This window comes from Austrofundulus limnaeus, unplaced genomic scaffold (assembly GCF_001266775.1).
Source record: "Austrofundulus limnaeus strain Quisiro unplaced genomic scaffold, Austrofundulus_limnaeus-1.0 Scaffold5, whole genome shotgun sequence".
Taxonomy (NCBI): Eukaryota; Metazoa; Chordata; class Actinopteri; order Cyprinodontiformes; family Rivulidae; genus Austrofundulus; species Austrofundulus limnaeus.
Window position 1 is genome coordinate 22,564 of NW_013952407.1, and position 16,861 is coordinate 39,424.

At 38.3% G+C, this 16,861-nt stretch overlaps 1 protein-coding gene across 3 annotated transcripts; it reads left to right on the forward strand.

Annotated features, from left to right (window-relative positions):
- Window positions 1-350: 350 nt before the first annotated feature.
- On the forward strand, window positions 351-13,069 carry LOC106530312 (trace amine-associated receptor 13c). Of its 3 annotated transcripts, none has more exons than XM_014025917.1 (3): window positions 351-379; window positions 9,464-9,819; window positions 11,733-13,069. In XM_014025917.1, the coding sequence occupies exons 2-3, from the start codon at window positions 9,531-9,533 to the stop codon at window positions 12,620-12,622; spliced, it is 1,179 nt and encodes a 392-aa protein (XP_013881371.1). In that variant the 5' UTR covers window positions 351-379; window positions 9,464-9,530; the 3' UTR covers window positions 12,623-13,069. The 3 variants fall into 3 exon arrangements, with proteins under 3 accessions (XP_013881371.1, XP_013881376.1, XP_013881368.1); XM_014025922.1 differs by lacking the exon at window positions 351-379 and adding an exon at window positions 1,745-2,532; XM_014025914.1 differs by lacking the exon at window positions 351-379 and having other exon boundaries at window positions 9,274-9,819.
- Window positions 13,070-16,861: the final 3,792 nt, after the last annotated feature.

The following is a 16,861-nucleotide window of genomic DNA, read 5'->3' on the forward strand; positions in this document are numbered from 1 at the left end:
AAATGCTTTGGTAGGAATTCRGCCTTATTCTAACTTTAGAACTTTATCAGCTCCTCTTTCACCACTTTTCTGATGTGTGTTTCAAAGCAGCTTTTTTTGTTACTGTTCCTTTAAGATGCTTTAAGCCCCGCCCCCCTCCGGCTTCCTGATCGGTCCACTCCAGTTTGAAAGACAAGAGTGGTTCTTAGCTTGCAGAAACTTTTTTTTTTTTTACAATTTAATTAAAATATGTCAGCAACAGAAGACTTGTCCATCCAGCCTTACATGTTGGAGCCAGAGGCTGACCCAGAACCAGAGTCTGACCCAGAACCAGAGTCTGACCCAGAATCAGAGTCTGACCCAGAACCACAGGAGAATTAAGATGAGGAAATTGTATTTGGTAAGTCCAGACCTTGTTTGGTAATTCTGTCACAAWTAATTTGARGTAATAGCTCAGAAAACATCATAGAAAACAGAGAAAACTGAACAGGCTGAATAATTTGACCCAAACATTATCTAATGATATCTTTGCCAGAAGAGACTAAAATCAACTTTTCTGCAGAGACTCCAAGTCTACAACAAAATGTATTTAACAGCTAAAAAAGTGGATTTTGCAGGATATMTCCCCTTTAAWTATTGATGTCAAACCCTTTAAAAGGTTTGACCAAAACAGCTGCAACTTTGTCATTTTCAACATAATGTGATCTTAGTGTGAAGGTGGTCTGAATTCCTGAGATGACTCAGTGTCGTCATCATGTAGACCCCCTTGAGTCACTGGATATTCTGCTAAATGTTTCCTGGTTTGTTTGTTTTTTTTTTTATCAGTAATAGAATTTATGCGCTGCTCTTTGGCTCCAGGACCATCAGAAGCTTCTTGCCCTCGATGTGATCTGAACTAAAAGTCAGGTCACGTCGAGAGAGTCAGACYAACAGTGTGACCCTTTTCCCTACAACATGTCCTGTAGTTATTTACCTGGCAGGTTTACAAAAAGCCTGGAGGGGAAACTTATGTAACTCAGCATGTGTTTTCTGTTTCAGCGTAAGGCTGAATTTACATTTTAATCTCAGGTTTATTGCTTCTGAATGAGCTTCTCTGTACTCGTTTTAGCTTTTTCAGCTTTTTTCAGTTTTTTTAGCTATTTTTCCACAAATGGAAGCTTTTCTTTTCTTTTCTTTTGGTAATGTGAGCTTTATTATTGTCCTTTTATCTTCTGTCTACTAAGCTTGTTTCTGCTTTTTTACATTTCCACTCTTTTCAGCTTTTTCATCACATTTCTTTCTATAGATTTTTCACATTTTTCCTATTTTCAGCAAATACCATCTTTTCAAATTGAACTCACATTAACAGTTTTGTTATTAAACATTTTCAGCTTCTTTAGCAGCTTTCAGCAAAAACATCTTTCAGTGCGCTTTTACACTGCATTTTAACAGGAAATGCAAATTCTCTAGTTTTGGTTAAACCTTAGAAAAAATGTCTCCATATCGTGAGTCGTCAGACTCAGAGCTACTACCACCTCAGGTTTTAACTCTAAATCTGTAAAACTGACTGAGTTGTACAGATTTTTTTTGGGTTAGTTAAGGTTGATCAGTGCTGGCAGCCATCTTGAACCGGATAGATTTTATAGATCTACAGATGCTAAAAGTTAAAATATAAACAAAGGTTTTGGAGCTCAGATCAGTTTCAGGTACCACAACAACAACAAATCTTCTAATATCTGAGATAACAATAAAAAATAATACAATAAATCTGTAAAACTGACCAGGTTTCCACCATTTTTGTGTTTGTTTTCTGTGTATTGTGTGTTAATTGGCTGTGGCAGCCATCTTGAATTATAATGACTTCCTGTCAGATTTGAGAACAAGATGCTCTATGAATCTTGTTGTTTCTGTTGAACAAAACAAGACGGGTGTGACTGTTATCACTGGAGCTTTTCACATTTACAAAAGGTTATCACTGCAACCCCCACCCAAAAAAAAAAAAAGAATCTGTGTGCACCTCATCTTTAACTTGACCTCTTTTTCTCCTTCTTCTCTTCATTCCCTTGTTTTTTTAATTAAGAATGAATAGATATTAAACAGAAAWCATGTTTCTCTGTTTGAACATGTGAGAAGTAAAAGGTAAAAAGTGAATGAAGCTTGAGGACAAACGAGTGAAAAGAATAAAACGAAGCGRCTCTTGTTCGTAAGAGTTGTGAAACCCGGCAGACGTTTGAAGATGAAAGGAGGCAGGGATGCTCGTCAGAACCGTGGGAGGAAAAGAAGAAGAGTAAAACGCTACTGTGGGTTTTACCTTGAAGCTCCYGGGGAAGAGAGTGTGATGATGAMGAGGAGGAAGAGGAAYAGGAGGAGGGGGGATGCTGGAGGTTCAGCTCTCAGAAGCAGGAGAGGCAGAGGCTGAAGCACAGCTGGAGTCAGGCTCAGGAGGAGAAACCATGACGAGGAAAGCTCCAGGTTTTCTTCTGCGCTGAACTGGATTTAACTTTTACTCAGGCGACGTTTCAAAACTGGATTCTGTTGCTAATCTTTTCTTCTACCTCCAAGAGTGAAAACCAGGTAGGAGGATCCAGTCTGGTGGATTTAACAGCTGCTTTTTTATTCCAGTTTCACTCATTTATTTCAAACTTTGAGCATTAATGAGTTTTACTTTTAATATTTTGATTTTATTTGCACATTCATAGTGTGTACTCACTGTTAGTGCTCCTAAATGATGTTATTCTGCTAGAAGTGACCACATACTCTCAATATATGCCTTTTATAGCTATAATATTAGATCTACAGTGACACACTGGGTGTTCCCATGATGTGTTACATTTTAATTATTTGGCTGCACAGCAGTTATTAAGAAATAATATTTAGTTATACTTTCTCAAAAAAAAAATCGGTACCAAAATGTTCTCACTAACTAATAATTTATGATTTAGAGCTGCATCCTCTTAGCAGGTTTTTCAAGTAATTTATTTTTGCCAAACACAACTGACATTTTTAATTCATTGATTTATATTAAAAATAAAAGTGTGCAGGAAGAGTTTGATAAAACCAAATGGACTAAATAATAATTTATTCTAAACACTTTTAATGATAGAACGATTTTAAATAAATAAAAAAAGAAAAAAATGTTTGTTTCTCAAAAATGAAATGGAAAAATCTGAGTGACTTTACTGAACTTCCTGAAAATGAATATTACAAATTAAAACAAACAGAAGCAAAGACTAAAAATCACTGTAGCTAAATGCTAACAGCTACAATCCAGAGCTAAACCATAGCTAAAAACTACATTTAGCTAAACCGCTGCTAAAAGCTAAAGCCAGTAAACAGGTAGAGACTGTTACACCAGCAGAACTACAAGCTCAGATTTGTACATTTATTAGTTAGGTTGTTGGTTTAATTCCTGTTCAGTAAATTGAGTTCAGTRGTTGAGTGAAAGGACATGTATACATAAATGTGGTAAACAATAAACAAAGCTGCGTTTAAATCAGGTTCAGGGACAAAATGTCCTGCGTACAGAACCAACAGGAGGGAACAATCTTTACTGACATTTTAAAGTAAAGATACATAAAACACATCAGGTTGAGTTCAATCCATGTTTGCTGCAAATAACTGGGGAATAAAAATCTACTAATGACTGACTTAGTTGGTTTTTCTTTTGCTTTAAATGATTCAWCACTTTGCCACAGGTGAAATGTACAGATGTTATTGTAAGAACAAAATGATCTAATTAAAAGTGACAATCCAACATAAACAAATAAATGTGAAGACTTTACATTCTTTAAAAGAATGCATGTCACTCGCTACATTTATGCCAGAGTTTTGAAATAAAATAATCTCATCTTAATGAGTCTTTAGTCAAAACCTGGAAATGAATTGCATGTGGTCTTTCTGCCTGTGTGCATTGATATATGTCAGATGTTCATTTGTCTGACAACAATGAGGAAAAACAAAGACGGAGCAGAGGCTTCAGATGTGAGGAGAAAAGTGAAATTCTGCAGATGTGCTGCAGCAGCTTGGAGCTTCTGGCTGTTCAGAGATGACCTGTCTACTGTGGTTACTGCTGCGTGTGTGTGTTTGTGTGTGAAGTGACCTGGTTGGAGAATCCTGACCCGGGTCTGAGAACCCTGACCGGGCCCCAGCAGTCCTCCTCCAGATGCCTGAAGGTGTCAGTCAGGGACAGAGTCCTGTCAGAGCAGATTCACTTCATGAGCAGACAAACAAACAAACTGTAGTTTTTACAATACGAGAGGAGAAATCTGACTGAAGAGGTCAGATTTTATTAGAGCGCACTATTAACAGTGAAAACGCTGACTCAGCATTCACACACGTTTTTTTAAAATGTTTTTCTGCTTTTAGCTTCTGCACTTATTACCTCCTCATACTTTGTGTTCGGCCTGGAAGAACGTGCTGTGATTTCAGGATGTGGAACTTTTATACATTGTTTTTTATTTACAAACAAAAATCCCCAGTCTTTTAAAAAACACTCAATTTCACTGAGCACACGCGCTATTTTTGTTTTGCTAGGCTCCTTTTAGCTTTTTACTGACATGCTAATTCTAGCGTTAAGCTACTGTTTTGAAAATGTTTTCTTTTAAATACAGTTTTGATCATTTAGCAACAATTTAGCAAAGTTTTGCTGCTATCAGCAATTAAAATCTACATTTTAGTGGCTGTTATGCTAATTTTTACGGAGCCCCCGAGGGGACATGGGGGGGGGGGTCTTTTGCGTTCCCACGCAATACCTTTGTGTTCCCTCACAATACTTTTGCGTTCCCTCGCAATACTGTTTTGCGTTCCCTCTCAAACGTTTGTTTTGTATATGAACTGAATTAAATCAGACTTTTATTTTGAAATATCCGATTACCAAAACAGGATGTGTCGCCACAGTTCTTGAAATTGACAATGATGTTGTGTGGCTGCACTGTGTTAAAATATCGGCATATGATGTACTTCCATGCGTGGCTGTGTGATATATTCATTCTGAAGCTGAAGCAGTAGGCTAACTCGCTAATGGTGAACATGTGAGTTTGTAAATAAACCGGCAGGCACAACAGTGATGAACTACTTTTGCGAGGGAACGCAAAAGGTATTGCGAGGTAACACAATACTATTACGTGGGAACGCAAAAGAAAAAAAAATCTCCCATGTCCCCTCGCGGGCTCTGTAAATTTTAACTGTTAGCTACGATTTTTGTTATTTTCAGTTTTTACATGCAGTTAAGCTCATTTTAATTGCAGCTACAATTTTGCAAACTTGGTCTTTTAGATATTGTTTTACCAAATTTAGGTTTTCTCTACGTTTTTGTTATTCATTTAGCTTTTAGTGGCTCTTTGCTAATTTTAGTTTACCGTATAGTTGTTCTTGAAAATCCCTTTTGAGCATCAGTTTCTGAAGCACTCAGACCAACAACCTCACTCAAAGATAAAATCCTCTTTCTTCCTCATCCTGATTCTGAGTCTGAACTTCAGTAAGTCATCTTCATCACATCTTAAAGCCTAAATGAACTGATTTGCTGCCATCTTATTAGTTGTTTGTGTCAATGAACAAATGAACAGTTGGACTTAATAAAGTGGACAAACATGTTTCATTCTGTGCAGCTGTTTCAGGGAGTATGGGATCATGATAATTTTCAGGACGTTGCTTTGTTTAAGACAGGGGTCTGCAACCTGCGGCTCTGGGGCCACATGTGATTCTTTGGTTCCTCTGCAGTGGCTCTTTGAAAATGTGACCAAACATAACAGAATATTTTTTATACCTACAACAGAAATCAATTTGTATGCAAATATTTGATCAATACCGATACAAAAAGTAAAACGTTAGCTCATGCTAGCTTGTTGTTTACTTAAGTAATCCAACCTCTTTCTATGATCTTTCTCTCACATCCATCAGAATCACCTGTAAAGTATTAGAAGACTACATGATAATAAGAATTAGAAAAAAAATGAAATTCTTGTTTACATGAATCTGTTCTTTTCATTTGCCCTGATGTGTAAAACTAATAATAAATAATACAATTCACAATATATGTTTTAGTTTTTTAAAGTCACCTCCACTGGCCGTAAAGGTTCCCAAAAAGGCCTCGAAAAGGCCCACGGACCACCAGTTGATAATCACAGTTGTAGCTTGTGTTGCTGCTCTGGACACATTTTATTAGTGAGACAAGCAGCAGAAATGGCTCTTTTGATCGTAAAAGTTGCAGACCCCTGGTTTAAGATCTTATTTTGACACCCCCCCATACCATAGTGTGGACCCTCTCAGCTGCATACTGACAGTGTGTGTGTGTGTGTGTGTGTGTGTGTGTGTCACTGGCCTGAGGTCTTGCTGCAGGTAAGACTTCCGCCTGTCATCTTCAGTCAGGGCAACCCCCTTCAATGAGTCTCATCGTCTGTCCTCTCAAAAAACTAATTATCGTTTTCATTTCAGCACCTGTGCAGTGATGAAGGAACGGTTTTGTCAGGAAGCTCAAAGCTGCTGATAAGAGATTTAGATTTGACCTGTATGGTTTTTAGAGATTTACTTTCATGCTATATACCGTTTTTACATCCTTGCATGAATCATTGATCACGTCTGACATTCATAGAAAGCTGAATCAGAGACAGAGGCTCCAATACGTTTGACGTCAAACCGTCCCCTCTCCACATTCACCCACTCGAAGTGTTTCAGGAGATCCTTTCACAGCGTTAATATTTAAAACCATCTCTTGTAAAGCTCTGACCTTGATCGCACAACGTGACGAGTTTCTGTCCTTGTTGCCTGAATGTTTGTCAGCTGAACTGAGCCGTGGAGCAAAAATCAGTTTATTAAAAAAAAAAAGTGAATGTATGTTGCTGAGAAGAAACAGGAATAAACTGCATGAATTTTGAACTTTGAATTGGAGGAGCTGCTTTTAGTTGTTTAATTTCACCACCAGCTGGCACACAAGCACAGGTAACTCACTGACGTAGTGAAGTATTCAGCAGGACTACAAAGATAATTCTCAGAAACGTGATGAATAAACGTGTTATTCCCTTGTTGGGCCGTCAGCAATTTAAGCTTTAACATTTTACAGAAAAAAGTTCAGAAATGTTTTTTAAGACCCCAAAACAAAAACCTCATTTCACAGAGAGAATGTTCAAACGCTGCAGCTTATTTCTTTCAGCATGTCTGAGCTTGACTAAAAGACTCTGTGTGGATGACAAGAGGGAGAATGGATCGTATTTTTATCATAAATATGGAGAATTTCATGCTGCCTTCTCTGAATGTGGCTGTGATGGGATGCAAATCAAACCCAGAGGCTACAGAAAACGAGATCAATCAATTGGGCAATCAGCGAGTCAGTGGACACAGTCTCTTTGTGTTCTCATCTGAGGTGACGACAGAGTCCCATTCATGTGTTCATTTCAAGACCACTTATAATGAGAGCTGGTCTGTTGGGTGCAGATATGCTAAAGCCAGAACAAAAAGGCACAGATGCTGCAGAACACACACAAAAACAACTTATACTAAAAACAAAAAGGTCTCAGTCATTTGCTTTGAGGCTATAAAATATTTCATGGTAAATGGTCTAAATGTTTATAAAAACACAGGAGTCCAGCTGCAACCTGTTTTTGTTACACTTTTTACTGAGTTAGTTTATTTCAAACAAGTTAAACAGTTGAAAAGCAGGGGCAGAGCTAGACATTTTTTGCATGGGGTGGCCAAGGTGGTTTTCAGGGGGGCACATACAAAAAATAAACAAAACTACTCTAGATTTCAAAATTCAAGATGGCCTCTGCAGCTAACATGCTAAATGGCTCTAACTTAGCTTTTTTAAAGAAATATTGAGCTGAAAAGTTGTGTAATTGTAGCTAAGAATAATAAAAAAAAACATGATTGTTATATAATGCTAGTTTCATAAAGGCCTACAATTTAGCCATTTTTAAACACACACTTAAAAATTAGATTAGAAGCTGAGAAAATCTTTTACAAAATCTGATTTCAAATACAAAATCCAAGATGGCTGCCAAAGCTAATTTCAAATGGTTACAACTCAGCCATTTTTAGAAATACGAGCTGAAATGTGGTGCGGTGGTAGCTACGAGAAATCCCCATAACCTTCCTCAGCTAGTAAAAAATGCTTCTCATTGTGTGTCCATCTTTGAAATGCCACAAGCAAACCCCACCCCTCTTGTCAATCACTTTGGGGTGGCCCTCTGGCTCCACCCTTGTTGAAAATAAGTGAGAAATAAAAACTAATTTATTCCCTCTGTTCTCCAAAGCTTTCTTATCCTAAATATCTTAAAACATGAAATATTTAGTATCAGCTCATTTTGATGATAGCATTGTCAAACTTCTTGTAACGATGCTGAGGCACTTCAGGATCTGTCTTAAATTGAGTTTGCTCCAAAGGTCAGACAGTTTTACATCCAAAGATTAGTTCCTGAAAGTTTAATTTAAATCATGAATGAAATTAATTTAGTTGAAAATCATTGCAGTCTGTTTTTATTTACACAAAAAAWTTTTGAAATTGAGGTTTAAAAGCTGCTAAAAGTTAAACCCCCTACTTACTGATCCACTAGGAAGATTTATTTGACAAAAATAAATAAATAAAAAAAATTAGGCATGTTTTATTTGCTTTCATGTCCTCAGAAAAACAGTTCATTTAAGAGGATTTCTACAAATTTTCAAGCAATTAAGATGATGGTCCTTCCTTGAATGGAGACACGCAAAAGTCTCTACATTTAATAATTAATACAAATGTATTTATATTATATGAGCTTTATTATTTTACTCAGTAAAAGTTTTTTTTCAGATTTGCAAATTTATATATTGAACTCATCCAATAAGAAAAAAGAAAAAGAATCTGAGACTCACAGCTAAATTTGCTCCCCTGCATCCAATCTCACTTCAACATCCATTTGGTTTTTGCTCTGATTTATTTCTGTTCATCTCTGTTATTGTTTTATTCTTCGACGTGGGAACTTTCATGCTCTCCAGCAAACAGCACAGACGATGGAGAGATTTATCTGCCAGCTTTGGTTTTAAAGTCACATCTTTCAATTTATTTGCTGAACATTACCATCTGTGCAGAGACAAAATGCACAAGAAACTTTTCAAACAGCAACAAATATATTTATTATTTTAATTGTGCTTTGATAGCATTTGCTTTTGAATTTGTCACGCTCACGCTGAACAGATTAAAATGACAAAATATTACATTTAGTCTCCTTCACTGCAGAGCTTCAAACGGTTTTCCTGATGAAAGCTTTTTAGAAATCGCTCCACCACTTATAACCAATGAATATTAAAGGTCAAATAAACTGAGGACAAGTTAAAGGGGAAATTTAGACTCTGTTTCTATAGTTCAAAAGATATGAACTGTCACTTCATCTCTGAAAATGTCTGTTTTTTTCTAGTCCAGGTCCACTTTGGTCCTGATCTGCTTAGACCACTTTAAGAAATAAGCTATCACTTTAGTTTTACATGCAATGTCCTCTGCATGTACTTTATTATTAAACTGAACTTTGTCGTCTTCCAGTCCAGAACATGGTTTCCTGAGCCACCTTCCCACCGACGCGACGCAGGGATTTCACCAAGTCTAGGTCATGTCTGCTTTCCTTCCCAACGCCAACATCTCAGGAGGCACAGCGGCTCTGCTGGAGACCGCCGACGGCCAATCTAACCTGACCACAGCCTCTCCGGCAGGACACGGGCCGGGCCAGACGCTGCCGCTGCCGCCACTCTGCACCCTCTGCTGCTGTGGCCTCATCAATCGCACCCTCGCTGTGGCTTTCATGGTCAGCCTGGCCTTTGCTATTGTGGTTGGAAATGTCATCACGCTCACAGTGTTTGTGCAAACGAGGCAGTCAAGAACACCGCAGGGATACTTAAAAGGTAACTTTTTTTGGTAGCACTGTTTTAGCCTTACCTAATCATCAATAAATGGTTATTTAACCTTAAATACATCATTAATAAAGGATGTGTCATTGTCAATTTATTTATATAGCACAGAAAAACAATAAGTTGACCAAAGTGCTTCACAATTCAGCTAAATGAAGAGATAAAACAACAAAGAGACAGAAATGTTCAAAATTAATATAAAATTCAGAAATACAACATAAAACCATCAGTTCTAAAGGAATCTCAAACTCTACCAGAAACAAAAGCCAAGAGGCAAAGATGGGTCTTAAGCAGATTTAAAAATCTTGCTGGTCTCAGTGGTCCAAATGCAAAAAAGTAAACCATTTTACAGGTTTGGGGCAGAAACTGCAAAAGCTCAATCAACAGGGGTGGACCCAGAGGGGTGGCCAGGGTAGCAGGTGCCAGCGGTGGAATCGTGCAACCCATCAAAGATGAGCATACAGTGAGAAACATTTTTTTACTAGCTGAGGTATGTCATGGGGATTACTCTTGGCTACCACCACACCAAATTTCAAATCAGTCTTTCTAAAAATGGCTGAGTTTTAAGCCATTTGAAATTAGCTTTGGCAGCCATCTTAGATTTTATATTTGAATTCAGATTTTGTTAAAAGATTTTCTCGGCTACTGCTCAAATTTTTAAGTGTGTTTAAAAATGGCTAAATTGTAGGCCTTTACATAATTAGCGTTAGCATTAGCAGTTATCTTAGTTGGGACTAACAATCATGTTTTTAAATCATTCTTAGCTACAATCACACAAAATTATAGCTTAGTATTTCTTAAAACAGATAAATTAGACCGATTTGAGGTTAGTTTTGGAGGCCAGCTTGAATTTTATAATCTAGAGTAATTTATTTATTTGCAGGTGCCCCCTAAAACCCACATTGGCCACCCCATTCAAAAATGTCTAGCTCCGCCCCTGCCCATTACCTCATAAATTTAGCTTAGATATAGGAACATCTAGGAGAAACTGGCTGGATGGCCAATGTGATCTGACTGAAGTGTGGGTGTTAAGGAAATCCCAAAGATATAATAAGGCCAGATCTATTGGAATTCTAAAAGTAAGCAGTAAAATCTTAAAATCTATCCTATCAATCCAGAGATATTTTTAGGACCAGTTAAAAGACAAGCTGCTGCAGCCTGAAAGTAACACAGAGAAGTTTGCTCTAAACTAGCGAATAGAGCATTGTAATAATCCAACCGAGTTGTAATAAGAGCATGAATCACTTTTTCAAGGTCTTTGATGAGGAAATATGACTTAACATTGGCAATAACACGTAGTTGAGAAAAAAAACTTGTTTTACAACTGGGTTATCTGTTTGTCTAATTTAAAGGCATTATCYAAAATAAAACCCAAATTCTGGACAGCAGAGCAGCTATATGTGGAAGTTGCTTGTGAACCAGGAACTGATATCATACAGGCAGTCAGAAAGTGAGGTGGGTGGGAGAGTGGCAGTAGGGGTTGTGGATAGATAGAGCAGAGTGTCATCTGCATAACAGTGGAATTGGATTTTATGTTTACAAAAATATTTCCAAGTGGAAGGAGGTAAATGATAAAGGGGGGGGGGGGGAGGACAGAACCTTGTGGAACACCAGAACAGAGAGGGGTAGAATGCGAGGAAAAGGATTTTATGGGTAAATTTTTAATAATTGTGTTCACTTATAGCTTATTACATTTGAATATCCTTAATTAATGATGTTTTCAGTGTTAATTAACCATTTATTAATGATTAGGTAAGGCTAAATAAGGTGTAGTAATAAAGTGTTTTTAAATATGGTCCAAGTCTTAAAGCCAGTTTAGACTTTTACTTTTTAAACTCAAATACAAAATGTTTAAAGATATTAACAGTGCACGCTGATTGTATCCCTCTTTTCTTCTCCTGTTAAAGTGTCTTTGGCCGTTGCAGACATGATGGTTGGAGTCGTCGTGGTTCCGTTCTCCGTCTACACTGAGGTCTCTCTGATGGTGACCAGTACTCCTCCCATTTGGTACCAGAGCAGCACCATTGCACCAGCAGCCTCCTCCTCCTCGCTTGTCGGACCATCTGGCTCTTGGCAACCCTGCATGCTGATTGGTCCGGTCTTTGCCGGGTGCACGTTCGTCTCCATCAGCACCATCTTCCTGATGACCCTGGAGCGCAGCGTGGCCATCCTGCGGCCTCTGCACAAGGACACGTTGGTGACAAGGAAACGAACGCTGTTCCTCATCCTCCTCTCCTGGTCGTCCAGCTTCCTGCTGGCTCTGGCTCCTCTCGTCTTCAGCCACAACTTCACTCTGGAGTACAACGTGTGCAGCCGCATGTGCAACTACACCCCGCTGCTGTTTGGAGGTCAGCTCCCGTCGGACGCCAACATTCTGCTGCTTTTCCCAGCTTTCGACTTCACGCTCCTGGGCGGCACGTTAGCGGTCAACATTGTGTCGTTCACCAGCATTCGACGGTACACACGYAAACGCAAGCTGCTCTCAGAGGGGAGTCTGAGTGACGGAGGYGGGAGGGGATGCTCCCACAGGCCTTCCTTCTCGGACATCAAGGCCGCGAAGACCATCGGCATACTGACGTTCGCCTTCACGGCGTCCTTCTCCCCCATAGCGGTTTTCGTGCTGGGGAACGTGGTGGGGTACACCTGGTGTAACTTCTCCTTTTTTGCCTTCTGGATCCTGACAGGAAACAGTTGCTGTAACGTCGTAATCTACAGCGTCAGGGACCACCGCTTCAGAAAGGGCGTGACCCTGCTCTTTCAAAGAGAGCAGTCGCCCCCACATAGCGAGAAGACCTGAGGACCGGTTTCGACAAGCGTACGTGCGTAATTTGAATCGATTAAAATGTTATTTACATCTTTCTTGGGAACAATTCCGCCTCGTGTTTGCAGAGCGTATAAAAACACGCGGCCTTCTTCAAACCTGCTTTCTGGGAGTTTCAACCACAAAGGGACAGCTAGGTGTGAAGGCACAGACGACGAATAACAGCAGCTCCTCAAACACAGTCAGAGGAGTTCAGAGCAGAAAATAGTTTCATTCTTTCAGCAGCTTGTAAGGGAATCTGTCCTGGATAAAACCAAGATGTGAAAGACTAGTTTTTTTTATTACGGGGTTAATTTTCAGGATTTTATTTAACTGTTGGAGTGGATCAGGAATTTATTTGGAGATGGAACTGAGACTGACCCTGAATTTTAATGTTATTTAACAAAAAAAGATTGTTTTAAATAAAAATGGGTGTTCTGATTATTTCATGTCTGCTTCCCTTATTTTCATTTTAAACGGAGTTTAAGCTATTTGATTATGACCAAAGGAATAAATTCTTTAAACAACCATTTGATAATGCTTACTAAAGAAAATCCAAATGTACTGCAGGAAAATAAAAACTCATATTTTTGAATTTGCCATCTMATGATACAGGAGTGAATTATCACACCATGATGAAACTCTGTCCCATCTCAGCTWACAAGATGATCTTATTGGAAATAGAACGGGAAGTTTAAATCCTAAGACTTTTAAATCAAGGCAACTGAACTTCTTTTTGTTATTTTTTATTTATTAAGTGTTTTGCTTCTCATCCTAGTCGTTTCCTCAATTCAAACTAAAAATTACGGGGTTTAATTTCAGTTTGAGTAAAGAAATCTCCTCAGATGAGCACCAAAATGTCTTTAATTTAGAAGTACAAAAGAAAATCTCAGGATTTATTCAGTTCCGAACAACTGGGACTTAGATGTTGAGCATCAGAATAGATGTGTTAACAGAGGTCATCTAAAGACACTATAATGTCTGGACTCTGAAAGCTAAACATTTATTTCAATTTACCAATTTAAACTCTTAAATTCCACAATTGAAATGTGACAAATAATAATGAAAAAAAAAAGAATTTATCTTATTTTAATTTCAGTTACAAARGTAAATATTAATTGCATTTATACTCAAACATGAGGTTTTTTGTGCATCAAAAATAAAATCAAAATGGGAAAAAATACTGAGTCGGCACTTCTTATTTGTTGCTTGTAAGCTTGTAACTGGGATGGATTTGTTTATTGGAACTTTCCTTTTTATAATGCAAACTTTAAGTACTCGTTCTGTTCGAGGTTTCAGGTCAGCGGCGTTTGAATTTGTGAAAATTAACCTCAGTCTCTCCGATTTTAACGTCACGTATGAGGAAGTGAGGGTAAAACTCAGACCTGAAGTTGTGTTAGCTTCAATGTGTGTTTGAAAAAATTCTTGATTTTACACCTTTGCTTGTTTTCCCAATTTCCAAAATACAAACTGATCTGCTTCTATGAAATGTGTTTAGTTTGAAAACAATATAGTTTTCTGTGGTTTACAAAATTTACTGTTGACTATAAATAACAGCCAACACCTTATACTGTCATGGGCAGTAATTAAGATAAACAGAGCCTCATTAGTGGTATTACCATGACATCAACTGAGTTATGGAACAGAAATGCCAAATTCTGACTTGAGGACCAGGAAATCAGGTGCTGTTTTACAGTTTCTACCAGRGATCAACATGTTTGGTGACGGGCAGGCACAGAAAAAAAAAACTCATTTGCAAATACGCAAAAAACTTTCTTGATGGTTATTTGTTAGTCAGAAAAATTTACATCTGCGCAAATCCTTGGAGATGCTGCGCAGGTCTCACACGGCTCATCTAGTTGTATCAAAGAGGCTGAAAAAGCAAGTGGCCAAAAAAGCCCCTAAAAGTTTCAAACCCCGACACACACTAAAACACACAAACACACACACACCGCCTCCAGCGTCAGACCTATCATATATGATAGGTCAGAGAACTTTAGAGCCACAGCAAGGTTAKGCATTATTTGTCCTATTTCTGTTTCATCCTCTCTCATTTCACTGCRCTAATGAATTTTTAATTGTCTRGCCGAGCTCTTAAGGCGAAACATGTGTGTCAGAGCCYATAAAGCACAGAGACCACCTGTGGCTGATGTCTGTTTTTGGCTCTGGAGAGGAAAGGGCAAAGGCACAGATGCCTGAGAGGCGTGACAGGGCAGGAGAGATTAGGAGTGATAACATTTTTTTGTAGAGATATTTCCATGAAGCAGAAAACTCTACATTTATTCCAAATTGGCTTTTTGAATTGATGGAGCAGTGGTTAGAGCTGCTGCCTCACAGCAAGAAGGTTGATGGTTCAATTCTTGTATCCTGTCTCTCCACTGATGATTGCTGGCGTTAAGGCGCCCTGACCCAAACAGAATCAAGTGGGCATAATAAGAATGAACTCATGATTGAAAGGCTGCTGTCAAACCTTCAGCTGGACCTCGGTCCGGTAGGTGCTAAGAACCGAGCTAGAAGCAGGTGTGAGGCAGAGAAAAGCTGACCCAAATATGAGTTAAGCTCATGAAAAACGGCAGAAAAAAAAGAGGCTGGCATGACTGAAGTGAGCCAGAAACATCACAGATTTAATGGAGACACATCCTGCTTTRAAATTCTTCTTTTTCYCATTCCCATTATATTAAGCAAATACTACAAACTTTGCTCAAATTGGTAAAGAAATAAAAACATTTGTATTTTTTGCTTAATAAAATGGGTTTTAATACAATTTGGGAACTTTTTCAATTTTTATCACATATATATTTCTCAGATCAACTCGTTTTGAAGCTGTGTCTTTAAATCCAAATGGGGCGCTTCAAACCCTGCCCAGCTTCCAGACCGGTCCATTCCAGTATTATAGAGGGGTTTATGACTATTTAGCTGCAGTGAAACGTTTTATTTACAAATGAAGTAAAAAATGCCAACAAGGGAAGACTTGTCCATCCAGCCTTACATGTTGGAGCCAGAGTCTGACCCAGAACAAGAGAATGAAGACCACCAAARTGGTAAGTCCAGACCTTATTTGGCAGTTCTGTTGCAAATAATTTGATYTAATATTTCATAAAACGTCATAGAAAATAAAGAAACGGGTAAAAACATGGATTTTGCATGATATGCCCCCTTTAATTAACAATTCTTTATCCCCACCCCAAACAACATAGTCTTACATCTTACACACKTCAGATTACTTACTTGTGATTGGCTCAGTGACGCCACCTGACCTGCCTCAGACTGTCGGTCTGGTTTCACATCTATAAATACACACTTCCACACAACTCATTCAAACCCACTGCTGCACTTAAGTTGAGTGTTTGTGCCATCATGCAGGGAGATCCTGCTATAATATTTATCACTTCTTTTTGTGTGAAAGCAGAGCAATAAAACTAAAAATAATAAAACTAAAACTATTTCTCCAGAAGGTCTCAGCTTTTCAGTTGAAACAGATTTTAAATGTTTGTAAGGTGACCTAGACGCATTTTATTAAATAGAAAATGTTTCACAGAATATTACTCAACAGATCAGGATTTAAGTTTTTTTTTGTTGATTTTCTGATATTAGTTTTGTTCGGCTGCTCGGCGGCTCATCACAGGTAATGAGCGGTGGCAGGGAGGTGTGTGTTTTATGACTCTGCCCGCCTCCATCACACCTGGGACTTCTTGCAGCCTGAGGCATCAGACGTCAGCAGACGGACTCTGGTTTGTACCCGTCAGTCACCTGCACTGCAGACGTCCAGCTCCCTGCTAATTTCAGGCTTTTCAGACAAGTGACCTGCACCAAGCCACTCCAAACTAAAGCTTTTTTCTCTCTCTCTTTTTTAGCTTCAGAAACCTTTTAAACTGTTAAAAACTGTTAAAAAAAACGGTTTGTTCTCACATTAAATCAGTTATCTCATTAGGGATTTCCAGCATCTACCTCTGACATCTTAACTTTAAAACCGAACAAACTAATTATGTTCACAAAATAATAGCAGGCCTGTCTGCAAAATTAACCATAGATTATAATAAGAGTTGTACACAGCAAAGCTAATTATCTGAAACTGAATGATTCTCTCAACCTCCATCTGAAAGAGCACAGAGGAAAAGCTCATCAAAGCAGAAAAACAACAAAAAAAGCCTTTTTGTATTTCAAGAAGCAAAAGGATGGTTAAAAAACAAAAACAACTCGACGACGGCAGCATCATGCAGGGTGGAGGTCTTATCT